Consider the following 25,000-nt stretch of genomic DNA (forward strand, 5'->3'; position numbering starts at 1 on the left):
GCTCAACCCAAAACAATATCATCTCTGAAAATAAGTTAACGAGCAAAAGCAAAATATAAAATTGCTAGCTTTGACAGTCAAAAAATTAAAAACAAATTCTGTCAAATGCATTAGGTTAAAGAAAAAGCACAGAAGATCAGGTGTTTGTGGGTTATTGTGTAAAGAATAGTATGTTAGTTCATTTGGAATTACTAGAAACTTAAATTGTTTTGAATTTTCAAAAATGAAATGTTAGAATGATTTTACACATTTACTTTCCTTAAACTATACCACAGTGAATGTACTGTAGCAGTTTAAAGAAAAAGAAGGGAACCACAAGCAGAAGAACAATTTTGTATTGATGATAGTGAATTTTAAAAATGAACTTAGAGAAGAGGATAACGGTCAAAAACTAGCAGCACGCTAAGTTATTTTTTGGTATGGAAACGTTTTCTGGAATTAGGCTACTATCATGGGAAAGTGTTATTCCATACCATTTTATTTATTGATTTCAGTATTTATTTTTTGTGTATCTAATTTTTCTTAGCCGGCTGCCTTCCCTCTGGAGATCATTTGATGTGTATGGTCTCTTGACTTTCTTCAAACTAATTTCATATGTGTCTACACATACATGTGATGACGTCACCTCCCCCCCCCCCTTACCAGGCCTTCTTAGAGATGGCCCTGTCTAGGCAGGTGAGAGTTTCTGCTCATGTGCTAGGGATGTCTCCAGTACATTCCCCTCTAGAGCTGTCAGGAGGGAATCCTTGCTGTTTGGTCTCAGGCCTCCAGGATCTTTTGTCTTTGCTGCAAGTTCTCTAAGCGGCATGCATCTCATGAGTGTCCTGCAGTGCCTACACCCTTCAGGTGAAATGCACATGCCGAGTTCCCTCATCATGGAAGCAGGCACCCCTGTCTCCATTATGAGCTTGCCAACTCCTTGGGGTTTACAAGTGAACTCTCGTAGGCGCTGGTTGATGTCCTCACCTGAGTCTTTCTGCCCAGGGAGTCTTTCAGCTCAGGTTGTCTGCAGCGCACTTATTGCCGGAGCTCCCTGGAGCTTGTGACTGATCTTTCATGCGACCCAACTGGCAGTCCCGTACACAGACCAACTCGCCACTATTTCTGCATGGGACACTCTTGAGTGTCCAGTGCATACAGGTACCCTTGGCTGTGCATCAGGTACAATCTCAGATTTGTTCACTTGGCTCGGTTGAGATCTCTATAGCTCAACACTGGCAAGCACTCCCTCCCATTTGTCCCTCACATAGCTCGTGCTCAGTTGCAATCATTGGAGTGAATACTTTGTGCAGTTGCTGCTCTGTCAGCTCACTATGCTGACCAAGAGTGCTCGAGGTCTCGCTCCCTTACGTCAATTATTGTTGACGATAAGTACCCACCCCTAGACTGTATGGGTATGGCTTTGTACAAGAAAAATGATACTGGTGAAGAGTCTGACTATTCGTTTGGAGCACTTCCCATACCAGCTGGCCCATAGGCTCCCGACACAGAGAAAAGCAAGTGCGAGTCAACTTAACTACAGGTTCCTTCCTGTATTAGTATGGTTAATGGCCTTGGCAAGCCCCCTCACTCATCTGCTAAGACTACCTTACGGCCCTGAAGTCATTAAAGTTACTCCTTTCACCATTGTGAGACAGAGGAAGTACAACTGCATTCAGATGGATTTCCTTTCTCCCCTGCCTTTAAGATCTGGCATTTTTGGCCTTTGTGTAAGGCTTCTCTGGAGAAGTTGGCTGCTCACCATGTGGTCTTTTCAACAGCAGATGCCTTGAATATGCAAGGAACGGCTAGAGCTACTCTTCTGGTCTCCTCTTGGGAGGACCACAGGTCGTGGACCATTGGCAACTTAGCCACTATCGAAGACCTCTCGTAACCTGAGAAGCTTGAGGTCTTCCAAAACGTTTTTCTTACTGATAGTAGGACGATGGAATTACTGACACAATGCTGCGAACCAGTGAGCTAATATGATACTGAAGAAATGTGATGGTGTTATCTCCAGGTTTCAAAAACAGGTGGCCAGGAGGGAGACCCTTCACCTTCATATTACGTCAGTTAAACTTCGTCCTTCTTTCTGCCAAGAGGATGTGAAGGCAGTGGTGAAAATGTAGAAGAAGACAAGTCTGGCCCCCTTTTTTCACACATAACATTCTGGCTGCCTGGTTGCGAGTTGGCGCATAAGGCCTTTAAAGAAGGTTCTCGTCTAGCACAAATCACTGCCAAGAGACAGAGCCTCAGAGACCACCTATTCAAGGGAGAAAGTCCAAAGGATCAGGTGTTAGAGGAGGCAGACAAGGGCAACACCCCCTCGGGGCATATTCTCCATGCAATACCACTGTTGGCGAAATGCCTAAAGCTCCAGTGGCAGAGATGGCAATGCCACAGGTCAGAACCCTGGATAGTAAATGTCCTCCGGCTGGGTTAGTTTTCCCTTTCACCAACTCTGCCTTTCCTAATATGTTCTCCAAGTTCAATGTCCTTTGCACAGCAATTGGTAAAGGAGATAGCAGTTCAGGCACAAGTTGAGACCATGGTAGAGAAAGATGCTTTGCAGGAGGTCCTTGATGAGTCTCTAGTCTTTTGCTGTCAACGCTTTCTTGTTGAGTGTGTGTCTGGAGACTGGTCATAGAACTTTTGGATTTGAATAAGTTTGTTCTTCAGACTCCGTTTCAAGGTGGAGATTGCAGCCATGGTCAGAAAAACAGTAAGACCGCTAGACTTCATGATCATGTTGGATCTGAAGGATGCATACTTCCAGATCCCAGTCAATCCTTCTTCCAGTTAGTACCTTCTGTTTGTAATGCATGGGAAGGTATATCAGTTCAGGGGGCCGTGTTTTAGTGTGTCAACAGCCCCTCAAGTGTTCACTAGGGTTCACTTTTGTATCAGACTGGGCCTTCTCCAATGGCATGTGGCTTCTCTAATATCTGGACGATTGACTGGTATTTGCGGACTCGATGGAGAAATTTCTCCTTCACAGATTTAGACTTCTCAAGTTTTGGCTCAATCTGGGTATTGGGGTGAACCTGGAGAGAAGTTAAGCCTCAAGCCAAAACATAATCTGGTATACCTAGATATGCAGATGAATACCTTATTAAAAAGGTCTTTCCGTTGCAGGATCGAATCTTAAGACCAAAGAAAGTGGCTTGACAATTCTTAATATAATGCTCCCTGCAGGTACATCAGTGGCAGAGTCTGCTGGGTCACCTCGTCTGGTTAAAATGCCTGGTGCTGGACAGTTGCTTTTGCATACTCTAAGCTTCAGTGGTAGCTAAAAACTTATTGGTCTTAGGGAAGGGTTCCTGCTGCAATGCCGATTCTGGTAGGGAATGAGCAGAAGGGAGATCCTAGTTAGTGGCTCCAAGACTCGAACCTTATCTGAGGGTTAAATCTTCTTTCCCTTCCTATGGAAATGATGCTGTTCACTGACACATAAAGAAAAAATTGGGTGCTCACCTTTTACAGTGCATGGCCTTTGGGCTGTGATCCGAGTCAGATCGGCAATGCCACATAAACCTCCTGGAGTTGAAAGCAATGTTTTTCACGCCAACACTTTGAACAGTCAGTTACTCAGTATTGTTGATGAGTGACAACACTACCATATTGGCAAATCTAAACAAGCATGAAGGTACTTTTTCAAGACAATTTTTCAACTAGTTGTTGAAAGAACATCTTGGCAAACAATGTGATTAGGAAGGCTCAGATAGTTGATTCTGATTGGCTTTTATATTTTCGGATAGTGAACACGATAATGACATTACGGGGTTCGCCAATGTTAGACCTGTTCGCAACATCCCTCAACCGGAAACTTCCGGTGTACTGCGCAACAGTACCAGACCCAAAAGCGGCGTTCCAAGATACCTTCCAGTATCAGTGGGACATCATATATGTTTGTGTTCCCCCATTCTTCCTCATGAGGAAAGTCCTGAACAGGGTGATATTGTTTGATAATTTAAGAGAGATGGGGTCTCTTTGTCTAATTCCTTTCTCAATAGGAATTTTCTTACTATCTTTATGTAGTTTTAGGATTGCTGTACCTTCTGTATAGATGCCTAAAAATGTTCTAACATAAGATTCATCTATTCCCTGTCTTCGAAGGGTGTTTATTACTGCTGAGTTTTTGACAATAAAAAGCTTTCTTACTGCCTATAAATGCCATACATAGTTGGTTATACTCTTTATTTTTTCCTATTAGTTGATTAATTACATGGATATCGTCAGTTGAATACCCACCCGTAAAGCCTGCTTGCTTTCATGGTTGATTGAAGTTTAGCCTAATATGATCTTTGTAAATATTTTGTATATTATGCAGAGTAAACTTATTGGGCAGTGATTTTCAGGTCTTTTGTCTCCCCCTTTGTGAATTAGTATAGTGATAAAATTTTTCCAAACTCTAGGTATAGATCATTCTTACAGACATTTTGTATAACGTTAGCCAGTTTTACTACTATGAAAACTACTACATCTTTTATTAAATCAATTGTTAGGCCATCTTCTGCTGCTTTGCCTCTTTTCATGCCTTTTAAATTTTTACATTACGGTTCCTACTGTTACGTATGGTATCGGCTCAGGTGTTTTATTTCTTTTGGCAAAGTTTTTTCTTGTATTACTTGTATAGCATTGTATAGAAATCTGCAAATTTTATCACTCTATCTCTGCAAATTTGATCACTCTATCTCTGTTCTTGATGATATTTCAATTTTCATCCTTTAAAGCAAACATCTGTTCGTGTCCTGTTCCAAGCCTTCTTTTCATCAGTTTGATGCTTCCATTTCTTAACGTTTCTTCACTTTTGGTCTGATCGTGTATACGAATAAGTTTTTATATTGTTGATTGTTTTGGATAGCTTTACTGATTCTATTCCATAACTCTTGGATTATACCCTCTTTTGCAAGTTTGTCTTTATTAGGTTTTTAGCCTTCTAACAGTTTTCTTTGATCTTGTTTAGGAACTTTTCCATCTATCTCGTGATGATTCCAATAATACATTTGTTAAATTGATGTTCATTTCTTCTTTACTAGCTTTCATTTCATTATGTAGCTGGGAATACCTGTTTTGTATTGCTAAACTAAACTCATCGGATTTTTCTCTTATTATAGGAATGTTTATTTTCTTATAATTAAGTTTTCTCTTTTTCCTTAGATATAAAAAAAATTTGCTTCTCACCATTCTATGATCACTAGACTTTTAACTTGTTTAACACCGATATATTTTTAACTAAATTAACGTTTACACTGAATATGACATCTTATTTCATTTTTCGTTTCCCCATAGGGGCTTCTCCATGTCCATTTTTCATGTTCCTTTTTATAAAAAAAGGTGTTCATAGTTTTGATATTTTCTGCCGGAAAATTCTACAAGCATGTCTACTCTTGTCATTCCTTGTGCACACTACATATTTACCTACTGCTGATTCACCTCTCTTCTTTTGTAATGCTTTACCATTGAAATCGCCTAAAATAAATATAAATTGAGCGTTATGCTTTACACAGGAGTCTCCATATCTCATGAAAAGTTTCTATTTCTTTGAATGGGATGTTGTTGGTGCATACGTTTGAAAGTTTCGGTTCCTGTGTATAAGATGTTTTGGGGCATATGTTTCAATGATCTTCAGTTTAGTTTGATAATTAATCACGCAATTCTATCACTACTACATACTTCTTGTTACATGCAAGTGTTTTTTTGATCAGAAAACTCACTCCATTTTCTTTGTTCCTTTTATGTCCTTTGACGCAAAATATATGGCCTTATCTTCTTCCCTAGACAGGGTTTGACGTATGTTGCAAGATTCAGTATCCAAAGGTTGCCTGTTCCAGTCCAGAGGTTTTAGCACTCCCTGCAATGGGGTGTAACTACCCGCCATCTAGGTATTGTGTTATTCATTTTTGGGTTTTGGCCAGTTCTTATCACCACAGTAGCCACTATGGATTGGTGATAGTGGGAAATTTTGGTCCGATTACCAACAGTAATCCAACCTAGTATGGGTATCCCTTACTAATGTAGCTTTGCTGATCATGGCAATGCACAAACCCATTTAACTCGTTAAGGTATCTCTACTTAGAAAGCGTATATATCTATATAAATATATATATATATATATATATATATATATATATATATATAATATATACAGATATATATGTATATATATATGTATGTATACATAATATATATATATATATATATATATATATATATCTATGTATATATATATATATATATATATATATATATGTGTATCTATATATATATATATATATATATATATATATATATATATATATATATATATATATATATATTGTTTTGTAGCTCCGGTTCTTTAGCATTACCCACTGACATAGAATTATTGTGATTTTGTTTGTGGTATTCTGTAATGAAGCATGACAGACTAGTCAGTAAGTGAAATATTTGGTCAAGATTCCATTATGTTTCTAATGCAAGGAATGGAACTTGCCTAGGGAACTTCATAGTTCACTAATGAATAGTGTTTTTATTGCGTAAAATCAAATGTATTTTTTTGCATACTTTTTGAACGGTATTAGAATGGCTATAAAAATGCCTTTATTATGTTTCTCACCAAGGAAACCGTGATTTGACATTGGATATCCACATGTGCAAATTATTGCTATACCTTAATTTTAGCGGACCACCTTGAATCTTCATCAGCAAGGACAGTAGTAAGTCTAGTGCAGCGCTGGAGTCGTGCTGTAGCCCTTTTGATACCACCTTCAAGCTGTTGCCTTCGGCAGACACAAGCCTCATATCTTGCTTGTAGTTCACTCAGTTCTCTTTCGCACTGTCCCAGTTGCTGCTGAAGCTGTCGTTGTTCCAATTGTAAAGTGTTCAGGTCACGTTCTGAATCAACAAGCCTGAAAAGAGTTGAGAAGTAAGTTTGTGTAGTAATCCTTAATAATTCAATGGGGGTGGTATATTTTTTTTTTTTTTTTTTTTTTTTTTTTTTTTTTTTTTTTTTTTTTTTAGAGAATAGTACGTTCATGCTAAAGGGGTGCGATTCTCTGCCTGCTGTTGGAATTTTAGAAATTCAGATTATTGCATTTTTGGCTAGGAGAGTGTGTATATTTCATGCTTCAAATAGCTTTTTGAATGAAACAATATGTTTTATCATTGAAAAGTACTTTTTGTATATTTTCACCAGTGCACAAGGTCCATTATACAACATTTTCTGACTTTGGTACGCATTTATTAAAAGTTAGGTAAAGATATAAGTTTTAGTGTTCCATATACAGTAACACCACTTACCGAGGACTAGATTATTAGTGTTCTTATATTCGATATGGTAGTCGTAAATAAACCTTTGCTACAATTCCCAGAAATAACCAAAAGAGAATATATTTAGCTGGCCACATCTTATTCATGTGTACGCATTTAGTAAATGTAACGTATTATTGTGTATTTAAAGGAAGTGCTATTCACTGGTTAATAACCTTTAAATATGATGATTGTCCTTATTATCCCCAATGGTGACTAGAATTAATGTTAAAATGCATACCAAAGTCTATGCAATCAATCTCTACAAAAAAGATCTTTGAAGACCTTTCCCTCGAACCTTGAAATTTTTGAAGAAAATTGCATCTACCTTTTTGGATATCGACAACTTTTCGTCATTCATACATGAATCAATAGGGAGTTTTATCACATACAATCTGGGAAATCACTTTGAAAATCTTAAAACATCCGTATGAAAAGTAGTCACAATTGAAAGTGTCTAATATGCAGTGATAAAATACATATAAAAAGTTGAAATGTTATCAAAATTTCTCAGAATTTTTATATATAGAATTATCTCTCAAATGCTTTGTAAGAGAAAGAAATCAACCGAGAAACAAAAAATAGTTTGAAATAAGCCTAAAATAACATAGTTTTAATTGTCCCGAGACAAGTTCCTTCTGTGAATTTATTATTTTATAAGAGGAATAGAATCTTGTAATTGAAAGAATACAAAAACATTAAAAGACAGCAAATGATTAATTAAAAGGTGCTCACATGCTGCAGAAAAAAAGAAAAATGCTTTTCAGGACATACATACTGCCATCCCTTCTGCTTCAGTTTCCATTTTAGTTTATACTAATGATTTTTAGGCAATCTCTCTCTCTCTCTCTCTCTCTCTCTCTCTCTCTCTCTCTCTCTCTCTCTCTCTCTCTCTCTCCCTCTCTCTCTCTCTCTCTCTCTCTCTCCGCTCTAGAATTGTATTCAGTGGAAATTGAACAAGAAATACTTAAGTCAAAGTTTCATAAAGTTATCAAGAGTTTCCATGCTCTGAAGTTAGTTCAGACTTACGTTAATATGAAATGAAAATTAATAAAGGCTTAAGGTTAAATAGTAATATGATGGAAAATAACTTACTTGATTTTCTTAGGCTCAATGTTTCGTAGAACTTGAGCATAGTGATCCAGAGCCTTCAGCCAGGCACACAGAGGTTTACAAGGTTTTGACACTTTTGCTACCTGTTTAAGAAATAAGGACATCTCATTTGAATGTGGATGTAAGCTCATGCATAGGACTTATATATGGATGTGGTGAGAGTTGACTGGTTGCCATAGAAAAAGGAACATGATCATGGCTAGTTATGTTGATCTTATATCATGTTTTGAAATAGTAAATACTATTGGAACAAAATTTTCATTGCAATTAGTATTGCTAAAACATGTTAATGAGTTTTAACATTTTCCTACTTGTTTTTAAACACAATGTTTTTAGTTTCTCAACTACTGTTAAGGAAAATGGCCTTACATGCAATATCATCATCCATGATTCATAGAAATAATTCATTTTAACTAAAAAGCAAAAAATTATTACGCCATCCATCACTTGCAACTTACTTCATCAGGTACAAATTTGGAACTTGAAGTGTATTTCTGAATCTTTCGATGAGTAGCATCAGAGATGTTGTCTTTATCAACTTCAAGTAATCTTTTGGTCATTGTTGGGTCACCCAGTAAAGTTTTCATCGCTGTCCAGTCCAACCTAAAATTTCACATAGAGCTATTAAAGAATATAGATGTGATTATTGTGATTGTCGATTCTATTACAAAAGTATTACAACATAGTCTATTTTTTACAGTATAGTCTAATTTTTTATAATTTGTATCACAATCAAAACTGTTACAACGTTGTTCAAAAGATTTCTTCATTATTACGTTTTTCAGTCAATAGAAAAGTTATTTGTTTTTAGATTGACTAGAAATATAACGTTATAGAAAACCTTCCAATGTCATAAATCTCTTACTTGACATTCAGGAGGAGACAGATGGGCTCCATAACTGCAAGGACGAGGTCTGGAGGCTTATTTAAGACCCTCACCTCCACGAGATCTTTTTTATCTAGGCCTTTGATTCCTTTCTCCCCTGCTTCTAGCCCAGGAAGAGCTTCTCCCACTTCTTGCATTATATCGTCGTTCATTGTATTGACAGCCTCACATTTTTCCTAACAGGGAAATTTTATTTATTTTCATATATGAACGTTTGAGTGTAGATTTTTTAATGAAAAGAACATACTGCTTTTTTTAAAAAGGAATAAGTCTTACTTAAAATGATGCAGTATCTTAGCATCTCTAACTCTGTCTTATTCATGTGACCGGGCATTTCATTCAAAGAGGCTAGCGTTCGATCCTAGATAGAAATTAATTTCGATTTGAGCATGATACTATGTTGATTTTCATCCATATTAACTCTTTAAGGTAAATCGAATTAAAAGCTATCAATTGTGTCACCTGGTGAGTCGGAAAGTCGGGGAAAAGTGGCTGGTAGGAGACTGATGTCTTGCCAGGTAAATCCTGAATTACAGTCAGCAGTTAGGTTCCGACTTCTTTTGAGCCTCTGGTGGTATGGTTAAAAGCAACCTGGCCTTTCATTTGAAGTGGCTAGGTTTCGATCCCAGTATGGTATAGAAATTTATTTCTATTTGAACACGATTCTGTTGATTTTTATCCATATTAACTCATTAAGGGTCATTTGAATTAAAAGCTATCAATTGTGTCACCTGGTGGGTCGGGGAAAAGTGGCTGGTAAGGACTGATGTCTCGCCAGGTGAATCCTGAATTGCAGTTAGCAGTTAAGTTCCGACTTCTTTTGGGCCTCTGGTGGTATGGTTGGAAGCAACCTGTCCTTTCATTTGAAGTGGTCAGGTTTCGATCCCGGTATGAGATAGAAATTAATTTCTATTTAAGCATGATACTGAGTTGATTTTCATCCATATTAACTCTTTAGGGGTGATTAGAATTAAAAGCTATCAATTTTGTCACCTGGTGGGTCGGGAAGTCGGGGAAAACTCATTGGTAAGAGACTGATGTCTCGCCAGATAAATCCTTAGTAGCAGTTAGCAGTTAGGTTCCGACTTCTTTTGAGCCTCTGGTGGTATGTTTGGAAGCAACCTGGCCTTTCATTTGAATGGGCTAGATTTCGATCCCAGTATGAGATAGAATTTAATTTCTATTTGAGCACGATATTGTGTTGATTTTCATCCATATTGACTCATTAGGGGTAAATCGAATTAAAAGCTATCAATTGTGTCACCTGGTGGGTCGGGAAGTCGGGGAAAACTGTCGGGTAAGAGACTGATGTCTCGCCAGGTGAATCCTGAATTGCAGTTGGCAGTTAGGTTCCGACTTCTTTTGAGCCTCTGGTGGTATGGTTGGAAGCAACCTGGCCTTTCATTTGAAGTGGTCAGGTTTCGATCCCGGTATGAGATAGAAATTAATTTCTATTTAAGCACGATACTGTGTTGATTTTCATCCATATTAACTCTTTAAGGGTAAATCGAATTAAAAGCTATCACTTGTGTCACCTGGTGGGTCGGAAAGTCGGGGAAAAGTGGCTGTTAGGAGACTGATGTCTTGCCAGGTAAATCCTGAATTACAGTCAGCAGTTAGGTTCCGACTTCTTTTGAGCCTCTGGTGGTATGGTTAAAAGCAACCTGGCCTTTCATTTGAAGTGGCTAGGTTTCGATCCCAGTATGGTATAGAAATTTATTTCTTTTTGAACACGATTCTGTTGATTTTTATCCATATTAACTCATTAAGGGTCATTTGAATTAAAAGCTATCAATTGTGTCACCTGGTGGGTCGGGGAAAAGTGGCTGGTAAGGACTGATGTCTCGCCAGGTGAATCCTGAATTGCAGTTAGCAGTTAAGTTCCGACTTCTTTTGGGCATCTGGTGTATGGTTGGAAGCAACCTGGCCTTTCATTTGAAGTGGTCAGGTTTCAATCCCGGTATGAGATAGAAATTAATTCTATTTAAGCATGATAGTGTGTTGATTTTCATCCATATTAACTCTTTAGGGGTGATTAGAATTAAAAGGTATCAATTTTGTCACCTGGTGGGTCGGGAAGTCGGGGAAAACTCATTGGTAAGAGACTGATGTCTCGCCAGATAAATCCTTAGTAGCAGTTAGCAGTTAGGTTCCGACTTCTTTTGAACCTCTGGTGGTATGTTTGGAAGCAACCTGGCCTTTCATTTGAATGGGCTAGATTTCGATCCCAGTATGAGATAGAATTTAATTTCTATTTGAGCACTACGTGTTGATTTTCATCCATATTGACTCATTAGGGGTAAATCGAATTAAAAGCTATCAATTGTGTCACCTGGTGGGTCGGGAAGTCGGGGAAAACTGTCTGGTAAGAGACTGATGTCTCGCCAGGTGAATCCTGAATTGCAGTTAGCAGTTAGGTTCCGACTTCTTTTGAGCCTCTGGTGGTATGGTTGTAAGCAACCTGGCCTTTCATTTGAAGTGGTCAGGTTTCGATCCCGGTATGAGATAGAAATTAATTTCTATTTAAGCACGATACTGTGTTGATTTTCATCCATATTAACTCTTTAAGGGTAAATTGAATTAAAAGGTATCAATTGTGTCACCTGGTGGGTCGGGAAGTCGGGGGAAACTCATTGGTAAGAGACTGATGTCTCGCCAGATAAATCCTGAGTAGCAGTTAGCAGTTAGGTTCGGACTTCTTTTGAGCCTCTGGTGATATGGTTGGAAGCAACCTGGCCTTTCATTTGAAGGGCTAGGTTTCGATCCCAGTATAGATAGAAATTAATTTCTAATTGAGCACGATATTGTGTTGATTTTCATCCATATTGACTCATTAGGGGGTAATTCGAATTAAAAGCTATCAATTGTGTCACCTGGTGGGTGGGGAAGTCGGGGAAAACTGTCTGGTAAGAGACTGATGTCTCGCCAGCTAAATCCTGAATTGCAGTTTGCAGTTAGGTTCCAACTTCTTTTGAGCCTCTGGTAGTATGGTTGGAAGCAACCTGGCCTTTCATTTGAAGGGCTAGGTTTCGATCCCAGTATGAGATAGAAATTAATTTCTAATTGAGCACGATATTGTGTTGATTTTCATCCATATTGACTCATTAGGGGTAATTCGAATTAAAAGCTACCAATTGTGTCACCTGGAGGGTCGGGAAGTTGGGGGAAACTCATTGGTAAGAGACTGATGTCTCGCCAGATAAATCCTGAGTAGAAGTTAGCAGTTAGGTTCCGACTAATTTTGAGCCTCTGGTGGTATGGTTGGAAGCAACCTGGCCTTTCATTTGAAGGGCTAGGTTTGGATCCCAGTATGAGATAGAAATTAATTTCTAATTGAGCACGATACTGTGTTGATTTTCATCCATATTGACTCATTAGGGGGTAATTCGAATTAAAACCTATCAATTGTGTCACCTGGTGGGAAGGGAAGTCGGGGAAAACTGTCTGGTAAGAGACTGATGTCTCGCCAGCTAAATCCTGATATGCTGTTAGCAGTTAGGTTCCGACTTCTTTTGAGCCTCTGGTGGTATGGTTGGCAGCAACCTGGCTTTTCATTTGAAGGGGCTAGATTTCGATCCCAGTATGAGATAGAAATTAATTTCTAATTGAGCACGATATTGTGTTTATTTTCATCCATATTGACTCATTAGGGGGTAATTCGAATTAAAAGCTATCAATTGTGTCACCTGGTCGGTCGGGAAGTCAGGGAAAACTGTCTGGTGAGAGACTGATGTCTCGCCAGGTAAATCCTGAAAATCTGTTTGCAGTTAGGTTCCGACTTCTTTTGAGCCTCTGGTGGTATGGTTGGAAGCAACCTGGCCTTTCATTTGAAGGTGCTAGGTTTTGATCACAGTATGAGATAGAAATTAATTTCTATTTTAGCCTGATATTGTGTTGATTTTCATCCATATTGACTCATGAGGGGTCATTTTAATTAAAAGCTATCAATTGTGTCACCTGGTGGGTCGGGAAGTCGTGGAAAACTGTCTGGTAAGAGACTGATGTCTCGCCAGGTGAATCCTGAATTGCAGTTAGCAGTTAGGTTCCGACTTCTTTTAAGCGTCTGGTGGTATGGTTGGAAGCAACCTGGCCTTTCATTTGAAGGGGCTAGGTTTTGATCACAGTATGAGATAGAAATTAATTTCTATTTGAGCGTGATATTGTGTTGATTTTCATCTATATTGACTCATTAGGGGTCATTTGAATTAAAAGCTACCAATTATGTCACCTGGTGGGTCGGGAAGTCGGGGAAAACTGTCTGGTAAGAGACTGATGTCTCGCCAGGTGAATCCTGAATTGCAGTTAGCAGTTAGGTTCTGACTTCTTTTGAGCTTCTGGTGGTATGGTTGGAAGCAACCTGGCGTTTCATTTGAAGTGGTCAGGTTTCGATCCCGGTATGAGATAGAAATTGATTTCTATTTAAGCATGATACTGTTTTGATTTTCATCCATATTAACTCTTTAAGGGTAAATTGAATTAAAACGTATCAATTGTGTCACCTGGTGGGTTGGGAAGTCGGGGGAAACTCATTGGTAAGAGACTGATGTCTCGCCAGATAAATCCTGAGTAGCAGTTAGCAGTTAGGTTCGGACTTCTTTTGAGCCTCTGGTGGTATGGTTGGAAGGAACCTGGCCTTTCATTTGAAGGGCTAGGTTTCGATCCCAGTATGAGATAGAAATTAATTTCTAATTGAGCACGATATTGTGTTGATTTTCATCCATATTGACTCATTAGGGGGTAATTCGAATTAAAAGCTATCAATTGTGTCACCTGGTGGGTGGGGAAGTCGGGGAAAACTGTCTGGTAAGAGACTGATGTCTCGCCAGCTAAATCCTGAAATGCAGTTTGCAGTTAGGTTCCGACTTCTTTTTGAGCCTCTGGTGGTATGGTTGGAAGCAACCTGGCCTTTCATTTGAAGGGCTAGGTTTCGATCCCAGTATGAGATAGAAATTAATTTCTAATTAAGCACGATATTGTGTTGATTTTCATCCATATCGACTCATTAGGGGTAATTCGAATTAAAATCTACCAATTGTGTCACCTGGAGGGTCGGGAAGTCGGGGGAAACTCATTGGTAAGAGACTGATGTCTCGCCAGATAAATCCTGAATAGCAGTTAGCAGTTAGGTTCTGACTTTTTTTAAGCCTCTGGTGGTATGGTTGGAAGCAACCTGTCCTTTCATTTGAAGGGCTAGTTTTGGATCCCAGTATGAGATAGAAATTAATTTCTAATTGAGCACGATATTGTGTTGATTTTCATCCATATTGACTCATTAGGGGGTAATTCGAATTAAAAGCTATCAATTGTGTCACCTGGTGGGTCGGGAAGTCGGGGAAAACTGTCTGGTAAGAGACTGATGTCTCGCCAGCTAAATCCTGATATGCTGTTAGCAGTTAGGTTCCGACTTCTTTTGAGCCTCTGGTGGTATGGTTGGAAGCAACCTGGCCTTTCATTTGAAGGGCTAGGTTTCGATCCCAGTATGAGATAGAAGTTAATTTCTATTTGAGCACGATATTGTGTTGGTTTTCATCCATATCGACTCATTAGGGTTGATTAGAATTAAAAGCTATCGATTGTGTCACATGGTGGGTTGGGAAGTTGAGGAAAACTCATTGGTGAGAGATTGATGTCTCGCCAGTTAAATCCTGAATAGGAGTTAGCAGTTAGGTTCCGACTTCTTTTGAGCCTCTGGTGGTATGGTTGGAAGCAACCTGGCCTTTCATTTGATGGGGCTAGGTTTTGATCACAGTATGAGATAGAAATTAATTTCTATTTGAGCACTATACTGTGTTGTTTTTCATCTATATTGACTCATTAGGGGTAATTCGAATTAAAAGCTATCAATTTTGTCACCTGGAGGGTCGGGAAGTCGTGAAAAACTGTCTGGTAAGAGAATGATGTCTTACCAGGTGAATCCTGAATTGCAGTTAGCTGTTAGGTTCCGACTTCTTTTGAGCCTCTGGTATTATGGTTGGAAGCAATGTGGCCTTTCATTTGAAGGGGCTAGGTTTCGATCCCAGTATGGTATAGAAATTGATTTCTGTTTGAGCTCAATACTGTGTTGATTTTCATCCATATTTACTCTGGAAGGGAATTAAAATTAAAATCTATCAATTGTTTTCACCTGGTGGTTCAGGAACCCGGGGAAAATTTGTTGGTAAGAGACTGACGTCTCGCCAGGTAAATCCTGAATTGCAATTAGCGGTTAGGTTCGGACTTCTTTTGAGCCTTTGTTGATATAGTTGGTAGCAACCTGGTCATTCATTTGAGGGAGCTAGGTTTCGATCCTAGTATGAGATAGAAATTAATTTCTATTTGAGTATAATATTGTATTGGTTTTCATCCATATCGACTCATTAGGAGTGATTAGAATTAAAAGCTATCGATTGTGTCACCTGGTGGGTTGGGAAGTTGGGGAAAACTGATTGGTATGAGATTGATGTCTCGCCAGTTAAATCCTGAATAGGAGTTAGCAGTTAGGTTCCGACTTCTTTTGAGCCTCTGGTGGTATGGTTTGAAGAAACCTTGTCTTTCATTTTACGGGGCTAGGTTTTGATCACAGTATGAGATAGAAATTAATTTCTATTTGAGCACGACACTATGTTGATTTTCATCCATATTGACTCATCAGGGGTAATTTGAATTAAAAGCTATCAAATGTGTCACCTGGAGGGTCGGGAAGTCGGGGGAAACTCATTGGTAAGAGACTGATATCTCGCCAGGTAAATCTTGAATTGCAGTTAGCAGTTAGGTTCCGACTTCTTTTGAGCCTTTGGTGGTATGGTTTGAAGCAACATGGTCTTTCATTTGAAGGGGCTAGGTTTCGATCCCAGTATGAGATAGAAATTAATTTATATTAGAGCACGATATTGTGTTGATTTTCATAGATATTGACTCATTAGGGGGTAATTCGAATTAAAAGCTATCAATTGTGTTTCCTGGTGGGATGGGAAGTCGGGGAAAACTGTCTGGTAAGAGACTGATGTCTCGCCAGGTAAATCCTGAATTGCAGTTTGCAGTTAGGTTCCGACTTCTTTCGAGCCTCTGGTGGTATGGTTGGAAGCAACCTGGCCTTTCATTTGAAGTGGCTAGGATTCAATCCCAGTATGAGATAGAAATTAATTTCTATTTAAGCACGATACCCTGTTGATTTTCTTCCATACTGACTCATTAGGGGTAAATCGAATTGAAAGGTATCAATTGTGTCACCTGGTGGGTCAGGGAGTAGGGGAAAACTGTCTGGTAAGAGACTGATGTCTTGCCAGGTAAATCCTGAATTGCAGTTAGCAGTTAGGTTCGGACTTCTTTTGAGCCTCTGGTGGTATGGTTGGCAGCAACCTGGCTTTTCATTTGAAGGGGCTAGATTTCGATCCCAGTATGAGATAGAAATTAATTTCTAAATGAGCACGATATTGTGTTGATTTTCGTCCATATTGACTCATTAGGGGGTAATTCGAATTAAAAGCTATCAATTGTGTCACCTGGTGGGTCGGGAAGTCAGGGAAAACTGTCTGGTGAGAGACTGATGTTTCGCCAGGTAAATCCTGAATTGCTGTTTGCAGTTAGGTTCCGACTTCTTTTGAGCCTCTGGTGGTATGGTTGGAAGCAACCTGGCCTTTCATTTGAAGGGGCTAGGTTTTGATCACAGTATGAGATAGAAATTAATTTCTATTTTAGCGTGATATTGTGTTGATTTTCATCCATATTGACTCATTAGGGGTCATTTTAATTAAAAGCTATCAATTGTGTCACCTGGTGGGTCGGGAAGTCGGGGAAAACTGTCTGGTAAGAGACTGATGTCTCGCCAGGTGAATCCTGAATTGCAGTTAGCAGTTAGGTTCCGACTTCTTTTAAGCGTCTGGTGGTATGGTTGGAAGCAACCTGGCCTTTCATTTGAAGGGGCTAGGTTTTGATCACAGTATGAGATAGAAATTAATTTCTATTTGAGCGTGATATTGTGTTGATTTTCATCCATATTGACTCATTAGGGGTCATTTGAATTAAAAGCTATCAGTTGTGTCACCTGGTGGGTCGGGAAGTCAGGGAAAACTGTCTGGTGAGAGACTGATGTCTCGCCAGGTAAATCCTGAAAATCTGTTTGCAGTTAGGTTCCGACTTCTTTTGAGCCTCTGGTGGTATGGTTGAAAGCAACCTGGCCTTTCATTTGAAGGTGCTAGGTTTTGATCACAGTATGAGATAGAAATTAATTTCTATTTTAGCCTGATATTGTGTTGATTTTCATCCATATTGACTCATTAGGGGTCATTTTAATTAAAAGCTATAAATTGTGTCACCTGGTGGGTCGGGAAGTCGTGGAAAACTGTCTGGTAAGAGACTGATGTCTCGCCAGGTGAATCCTGAATTGCAGTTAGCAGTTAGGTTCCGACTTCTTTTAAGCGTCTGGTGGTATGGTTGGAAGCAACCTGGCCTTTCATTTGAAGGGGCTAGGTTTTGATCACAGTATGAGATAGAAATTAATTTCTATTTGAGCGTGATATTGTGTTGATTTTCATCTATATTGACTCATTAGGGGTCATTTGAATTAAAAGCTACCAATTATGTAGCCTGGTGGGTCGGGAAGTCGGGGAAAACTGTCTGGTAAGAGACTGATGTCTCGCCAGGTGAATCCTGAATTGCAGTTAGCAGTTAGGTTCTGACTTCTTTTGAGCGTCTGGTGGTATGGTTGGAAGCAACCTGGCCTTTCATTTGAAGTGGTCAGGTTTCGATCCCGGTATGAGATAGAAATTAATTTCTATTTAAGCACGATACTGTTTTGATTTTCATCCATATTAACTCTTTAAGGGTAAATTGAATTAAAACGTATCAATTGTGTCACCTGGTGGGTTGGGAAGTCGGGGGAAACTCATTGGTAAGAGACTGATGTCTCGCCAGATAAATCCTGAGTAGCAGTTAGCAGTTAGGTTCGGACTTCTTTTGAGCCTCTGGTGGTATGGTTGGAAGCAACCTGGCCTTTCATTTGAAGGGCTAGGTTTGGATCCCAGTATGAGATAGAAATTAATTTCTAATTGAGCACGATATTGTGTTGATTTTCATCCATATTGACTCATTAGGGGGTAATTCGAATTAAAAGCTATCAATTGTGTCACATGGTGGGTGGGGAAGTCGGGGAAAACTGTCTGGTAAGAGACTGATGTCTCGCCAGCTAAATCCTGAAATGCAGTTTGCAGTTAGGTTCCGACTTCTTTTGAGCCTCTGGTGGTATGGTTGGAAGCAACCTGGCCTTTCATTTGAAGGGCTAGGTTTCGATCCCAGTATGAGATAGAAATTAATTTCTAATTAAGCACGATATTGTGTTGATTTTCATCCATATCGACTCATTAGGGGTAATTCGAATTTAAAGCTACCAATTGTGTCACCTGGAGGGTCGGGAAGTCGGGGGAAACTCATTGGTAAGAGACTGATGTCTCGCCAGATAAATCCTGAATAGCAGTTAGCAGTTAGGTTCTGACTTCTTTTGAGCCTCTGGTGGTATGGTTGGAAGCAACCTGGCCTTTCATTTGAAGGGCTAGGTTTGGATCCCAGTATGAGATAGAAATTAATTTCTAATTGAGCACGATACTGTGTTGATTTTCATCCATATTGACTCATTAGGGGGTAATTCGAATTAAAAGCTATCAATTGTGTCACCTGGTGGGTCGGGAAGTCGGGGAAAACTGTCTGGTAAGAGACTGATGTCTCGCCAGCTAAATCCTGATATGCTGTTAGCAGTTAGGTCCCAACTTCTTTTGAGCCTCTGGTGGTATGGTTGGAAGCAACCTGGCCTTTCATTTGAAGGGCTAGGTTTCGATCCCAGTATGAGATAGAAGTTAATTTCTATTTGAGCACGATATTGTGTTGGTTTTCATCCATATCGACTCATTAGGGTTGATTAGAATTAAAAGCTATCGATTGTGTCACCTGGTGGGTTGGGAAGTTGAGGAAAACTCATTGGTAAGAGATTGATGTCTCGCCAGTTAAATCCTGAATAGGAGTTAGCAGTTAGGTTCCGACTTCTTTTGAGCCTCTGGTGGTATGGTTGGAAGCAACCTGGCCTTTCATTTGATGGGGCTAGGTTTTGATCACAGTATGAGATAGAAATTAATTTCTATTTGAGCACGATACTGTGTTGTTTTTCATCCATATTGACTCATTAGGGGTAATTCGAATTAAAAGATATCAATTTTGTCACCTGGAGGGTCGGGAAGTCGGGAAAAACTGTCTGGTAAGAGAATGATGTCTTACCAGGTGAATCCTGAATTGCAGTTAGCAGTTAGGTTCCGACTAATCTTGAGCCTCAGGTATTATGGTTGGAAGCAATGTGGCCTTTCATTTGAAGGGGCTAGGTTTCGATCCCAGTATGGTATAGAAATTGATTTCTGTTTGAGCTCAATACTGTGTTGATTTTCATCCATATTTACTCTGGAAGGGAATTAAAATTAAAATCTATCAATTGTTTTCACCTGGTGGTTCAGGAACCCGGGGAAAATTTGTTGGTAAGAGACTGACGTCCCGCCAGGTAAATCCTGAATTGCAATTAGCGGTTAGGTTCGGACTTCTTTTGAGCCTTTGTTGATATAGTTGGTAGCAACCTGGTCATTCATTTGAGGGAGCTAGGTTTCGATCCTAGTATGAGATAGAAATTAATTTCTATTTGAGTATAATATTGTATTGGTTTTCATCCATATCGACTCATTAGGAGTGATTAGAATTAAAAGCTATCGATTGTGTCACCTGGTGGGTTGGGAAGTTGGGGAAAACTGATTGGTATGAGATTGATGTCTCGCCAGTTAAATCCTGAATAGGAGTTAGCAGTTAGGTTCCGACATCTTTTGAGCCTCTGGTGGTATGGTTTGAAGAAACCTTGTCTTTCATTTTACGGGGCTAGGTTTTGATCACAGTATGAGATAGAAATTAATTTCTATTTGAGCACGACAATATGTTGATTTTCATCCATATTGACTCATCAGGGGTAATTTGAATTAAAAGCTATCAATTTGGGTCACCTGGAGGGTCGGGAAGTCGGGGGAAACTCATTGGTAAGAGACTGATATCTCGCCAGGTAAATCCTGAATTGCAGTTAGGAGTTAGGTTCCGACTTCTTTTGAGCATTTGGTGGTATGGTTTGAAGCAACATGGTCTTTCATTTGAAGGGGCTAGGTTTTGATCCCAGTATGAGATAGAAATTAATTTATATTAGAGCACGATATTGTGTTGATTTTCATAGATATTGACTCATTAGGGGGTAATTCGAATTAAAAGCTATCAATTGTGTCTCCTGGTGGGATGGGAAGTCGGGGAAAACTGTCTGGTAAGAGACTGATGTCTCGCCAGGTAAATCCTGAATTGCAGTTTGCAGTTAGGTTCCGACTTCTTTCGAGCCTCTGGTGCTATGGTTGGAAGCAACCTGGCCTTTCATTTGAAGTGGCTAGGATTCAATCCCAGTATGAGATAGAAATTAATTTCTATTTTAGCACGATACCCTGTTGATTTTCTTCCATACTGACTCATTAGGGGTAAATCGAATAAAAGGTATCAATTGTGTCACCTGGTGGGTCAGGGAGTAGGGGAAAACTGTCTGGTAAGAGACTGATGTCTTGCCAGGTAAATCCTGAATTGCAGTTAGCAGTTAGGTTCGGACTTCTTTTGAGCCTCTGGTGGTATGGTTGGCAGCAACCTGGCTTTTCATTTGAAGGGGCTAGATTTCGATCCCAGTATGAGATAGAAATTAATTTCTAAATGAGCACGATATTGTGTTGATTTTCGTCCATATTGACTCATTAGGGGGTAATTCGAATTAAAAGCTATCAATTGTGTCACCTGGTGGGTCGGGAAGTCAGGGAAAACTGTCTGGTGAGAGACTGATGTTTCGCCAGGTAAATCCTGAATTGCTGTTTGCAGTTAGGTTCCGACTTCTTTTGAGCCTCTGGTGGTATGGTTGGAAGCAACCTGGCCTTTCATTTGAAGGGGCTAGGTTTTGATACAGTATGAGATAGAAATTAATTTCTATTTTAGCGTGATATTGTGTTGATTTTCATTCCATATTGACTCATTAGGGGTCATTTTAATTAAAAGCTATCAATTGTGTCACCTGGTGGGTCGGGAAGTTGGGGAAAACTGTCTGGTAAGAGACTGATGTCTCGCCAGGTGAATCCTGAATTGCAGTTAGCAGTTAGGTTCCGACTTCTTTTAAGCGTCTGGTGGTATGGTTGGAAGCAACCTGGCCTTTCATTTGAAGGGGCTAGGTTTTGATCACAGTATGAGATAGAAATTAATTTCTATTTGAGCGTGATATTGTGTTGATTTTCATCCATATTGACTCATTAGGGGTCATTTGAATTAAAAGCTATCAGTTGTGTCACCTGGTGGGTCGGGAAGTCGGGGAAAACTGTCTGGTAAGAGACTGATGTCTCGCCAGGTGAATCCTGAATTGCAGTTAGCAGTTAGGTTCCGACTTCTATAGAGCCTCTGGTGGTATGATTGGAAGCAACCTGGCCTTTCATTTGAAGTGGTCAGGTTTCGATCCCGGTATGAGATAGAAATTAATTTCTATTTAAGCACGATACTGTGTTGATTTTCATCCATATTAACTCTTTAAGGGTAAATTGAATTAAAACGTATCAATTGTGTCACCTGGTGTGTCGGGAAGTCGGGGGAAACTCATTGGTAAGAGACTGATGTCTCGCCAGATAAATCCTGAGTAGCAGTTAGCAGTTAGGTTTCAACTTCTTTTGAGCCTCTGGTGGTATGGTTGGAAGCAACCTGGCCTTTCATTTGAAGTGCTAGGTTTGGATCCCAGTATGAGATAGAAATTAATTTCTAATTGAGCACGATATTGTGTTGATTTTCATCCATATTGACTCATTAGGGGGTAATTCGAATTAAAAGCTATCAATTGTGTCACCTGGTGGGTGGGGAAGTCAGGGAAAACTGTCTGGTAAGAGACTGATGTCTCGCCAGGTAAATCCTGAATGCAGTTTGCAGTTAGGTTCCGACTTCTTTTGAGCCTCTGGTGGTATGGTTGGAAGCAACCTGGCCTTTCATTTGAAGGGCTAGGTTTGATCCCAGTATGAGATAGAAATTAATTTCTATTTGAGCACGATATTGTGTTGATTTTCATCCATATCGACTCATTAGGGGTGATTCGAATTAAAAGCTATCAATTGTGTCACCTGGTGGGTGGGAAGTGGGAAAACTGTCTGGTAAGAGACTGATGTTTCGCCAGGTAAAACCTGAATTGCAGTTAGCAGTTAGGTTCGGACTTCTTTTGAGCCTCTGGTGGTATGGTTGGAAGCAACCTGTCTTTCATTTGAAGTGGCTAGGTTTTGATCCCAGTATGAGATAGAAATTAATTTCTATTTGAGCACGATATTGTTTATTTTCATCCATATTGACTCATTAGGGGTAATTCGAATTAAAAGCTATCAATTGTGTCACCTGGGGGTCGGGAATTCGGGGGAAAACTGTCTGGTAAGAGACTGATGTCTCGCCAGGTAAATCCTGAATTGCAGTTAGCAGTTAGGTTCTGACTTCTTTTGAGCCTCTGGTGGTATGGTTGGAAGCAACATGGCCTTTCATTTGAAGTGGCTAGGTTTCGATCCTTGTATGAGATAGAAATTAATTTATATTTGAGCACGATATTGTGTTTATTTTCATCCATATTGACTCATTAGGGGTAATTGAATTAAAAGCTATCAATTGTGTCACCTGGTAGGTCAGGAAGTCGGGGAAAACTCTTGGTAAGAGACTGATGTCTCGCCAGATAAATCCTGAATAGCAGTTAGCAGTTAGGTTCCGACTTCTTTTGAGCCTCTGGTGGTATGGTTTGAAGCAACTGGTCTTTCATTTGAAGGGGCTAGGTTTCGATCCCAGTATGAGATAGAAATTAATTTCTATTAGAGCACGATATTGTGTTGATTTTCATCCATATTGACTCATTAGGGGTAATTGAATTAAAAGCTATCAATTGTGTCACCTGGTGGGTCGGGAAGTCGGGGAAAACTGTCTGGTAAGAGACTGATGTCTCGCCAGGTAAATCCTGAATTGCAGTTAGCAGTTAGGTTCCGACTTCTTTTGAGCCTCTGGTGGTATGGTTGGAAGCAACCTGGCCTTTCATTTGAAGGGGCTAGGTTTTCGATCCCAGTATGAGATAGAAATTAATTTCTATTTAAGCACGATACTGTTGATTTTCTTCCATACAGACTCATTAGGGGTAAATCGAATTAAAAGCTATCAATTGTGTCACCTGGTGGGTCGGGAAGTCGGGGAAAACTGTCTGGTAAGAGACTGATATCTCGCCAGGTAATCCTGAATTGCAGTTAGCAGTTAGGTTCAGACTTCTTTTGAGCCTCTGGTGGTATGGTTGGAAGCAACCTTGTCTTTCATTTGAAGTGGCTAGGTTTCGATCCCAGTATGAGATAGAAATTAATTTCTATTTAAGCACGATACTCTGTTATTTTCATCCATTGACTCATTAGGGGTAAATCGAATTAAAAGCTATCAATTGTGTCACCTGGTGGGTCGGGAAGTCGGGGAAAAGTGGCTGGTAGAACTGATGTCTCGCCAGGTAAATCCTGAATTACAGTTAGCAGTTAGGTTCCGACTTCTTTTGAGCCTTTATTGAAGTGGTCAGGTTTCGATCCCAGTATGAGATAGAAATTAATTTCTATTAAGCACGATACTGTGTTGATTTTCATCCATATTAACTCATTAGGGGTAAATTCGAATTAAAAGCTATCAATTGTGTCACCTGGTAGGTCGGGAAGTCGGGGAAAACTGTCTGGTAAGAGACTGATGTCTCGCCAGATAAATCCTGAATAGCAGTTAGCAGTTAGGTTCCGACTTTTTGAGCCTCTGGTGGTATGGTTGGAAGCAACCTGGCCTTTCATTTGAAGGGGCTAGGTTTCGATCCCAGTATGAGATAGAAATTAATTTCTATTGAGCACGATATTGTGTTGATTTTCATCCATATTGACTCATTAGGGGTAATTCGAATTAAAAGCTATCAATTGTGTCACCTGGTGGGCAAGAAGTCGGGGAAAACTGTCTGGTAAGAGACTGATGTCTCGCCAGTGAATCCTGAATAGCAGTTAGCAGTTAGGTTCCGACTTCCTTTGAGCCTCTGGTGATATGGTTGGAAGCAATTTGGCCTTTCATTTGAAGTGGTCAGGTTTCGATCCTGGTATGAATAGAAATTAATTTCTATTAAGCACGATACTGTGTTGATTTTCATCCATATTAACTCTTTAGGGGTAAATTGAATTAAAAGCTATCAATTTTGTCACCTGGTGGGTCGGGAACTCAGGGGAAAACTCATTGGTAAGAGACTAATGTCTCGCCAGATAAATCTTGAATAGCAGTTAGCAGTTAGGTTCCGACTTCTTTTGAGCCTCTGGTGGTATTGTTGGAAGCAACCTGGCCTTTCATTTGAAGGGGCTAGGTTTGATCCCAGTATGAGATAGAAATTAATTTTTAATTGAGCACAATATTGTGTTGATTTTCATCCATATTGACTCATTAGGGGGTAATTCGAATTAAAAGCTATCAATATTGTCACCTGGGGGGTCGGGAAGTCGGGGAAAACTGTCTGGTAAGAGACTGATGTCTCGCCAGGTGAATCCTGAATTGCAGTTAGCAGTTAGGTTCGGACTTCTTTTAAGCCTCTGGTGGTATGGTTGGAAGCAACCTGGCCTTTCATTTGAAGGGGCTAGGTTTTGATCACAGTATGAGATAGAA

At 39.6% G+C, this 25,000-nt stretch overlaps 1 protein-coding gene across 1 annotated transcript in view; it reads right to left on the minus strand.

Moving 5' to 3' along the window:
- LOC137633707 (dynein axonemal heavy chain 6-like) overlaps window positions 1–25,000 on the minus strand; it is a 384,249-nt gene that overhangs the window by 172,117 nt on the left and 187,132 nt on the right. The window contains exons 10-13 of the mRNA XM_068365957.1: window positions 9,248–9,444; window positions 8,841–8,985; window positions 8,365–8,465; window positions 6,632–6,869 (exon numbers count right to left, since the gene is read on the minus strand). Coding sequence (XP_068222058.1) covers window positions 6,632–6,869; window positions 8,365–8,465; window positions 8,841–8,985; window positions 9,248–9,444 — 681 coding nt within the window. The remainder of the gene's footprint in view (window positions 1–6,631; window positions 6,870–8,364; window positions 8,466–8,840; window positions 8,986–9,247; window positions 9,445–25,000) is intronic.

Source organism: Palaemon carinicauda, chromosome 3, assembly GCF_036898095.1.
Source record: "Palaemon carinicauda isolate YSFRI2023 chromosome 3, ASM3689809v2, whole genome shotgun sequence".
Lineage (NCBI taxonomy): Eukaryota > Metazoa > Arthropoda > Malacostraca > Decapoda > Palaemonidae > Palaemon > Palaemon carinicauda.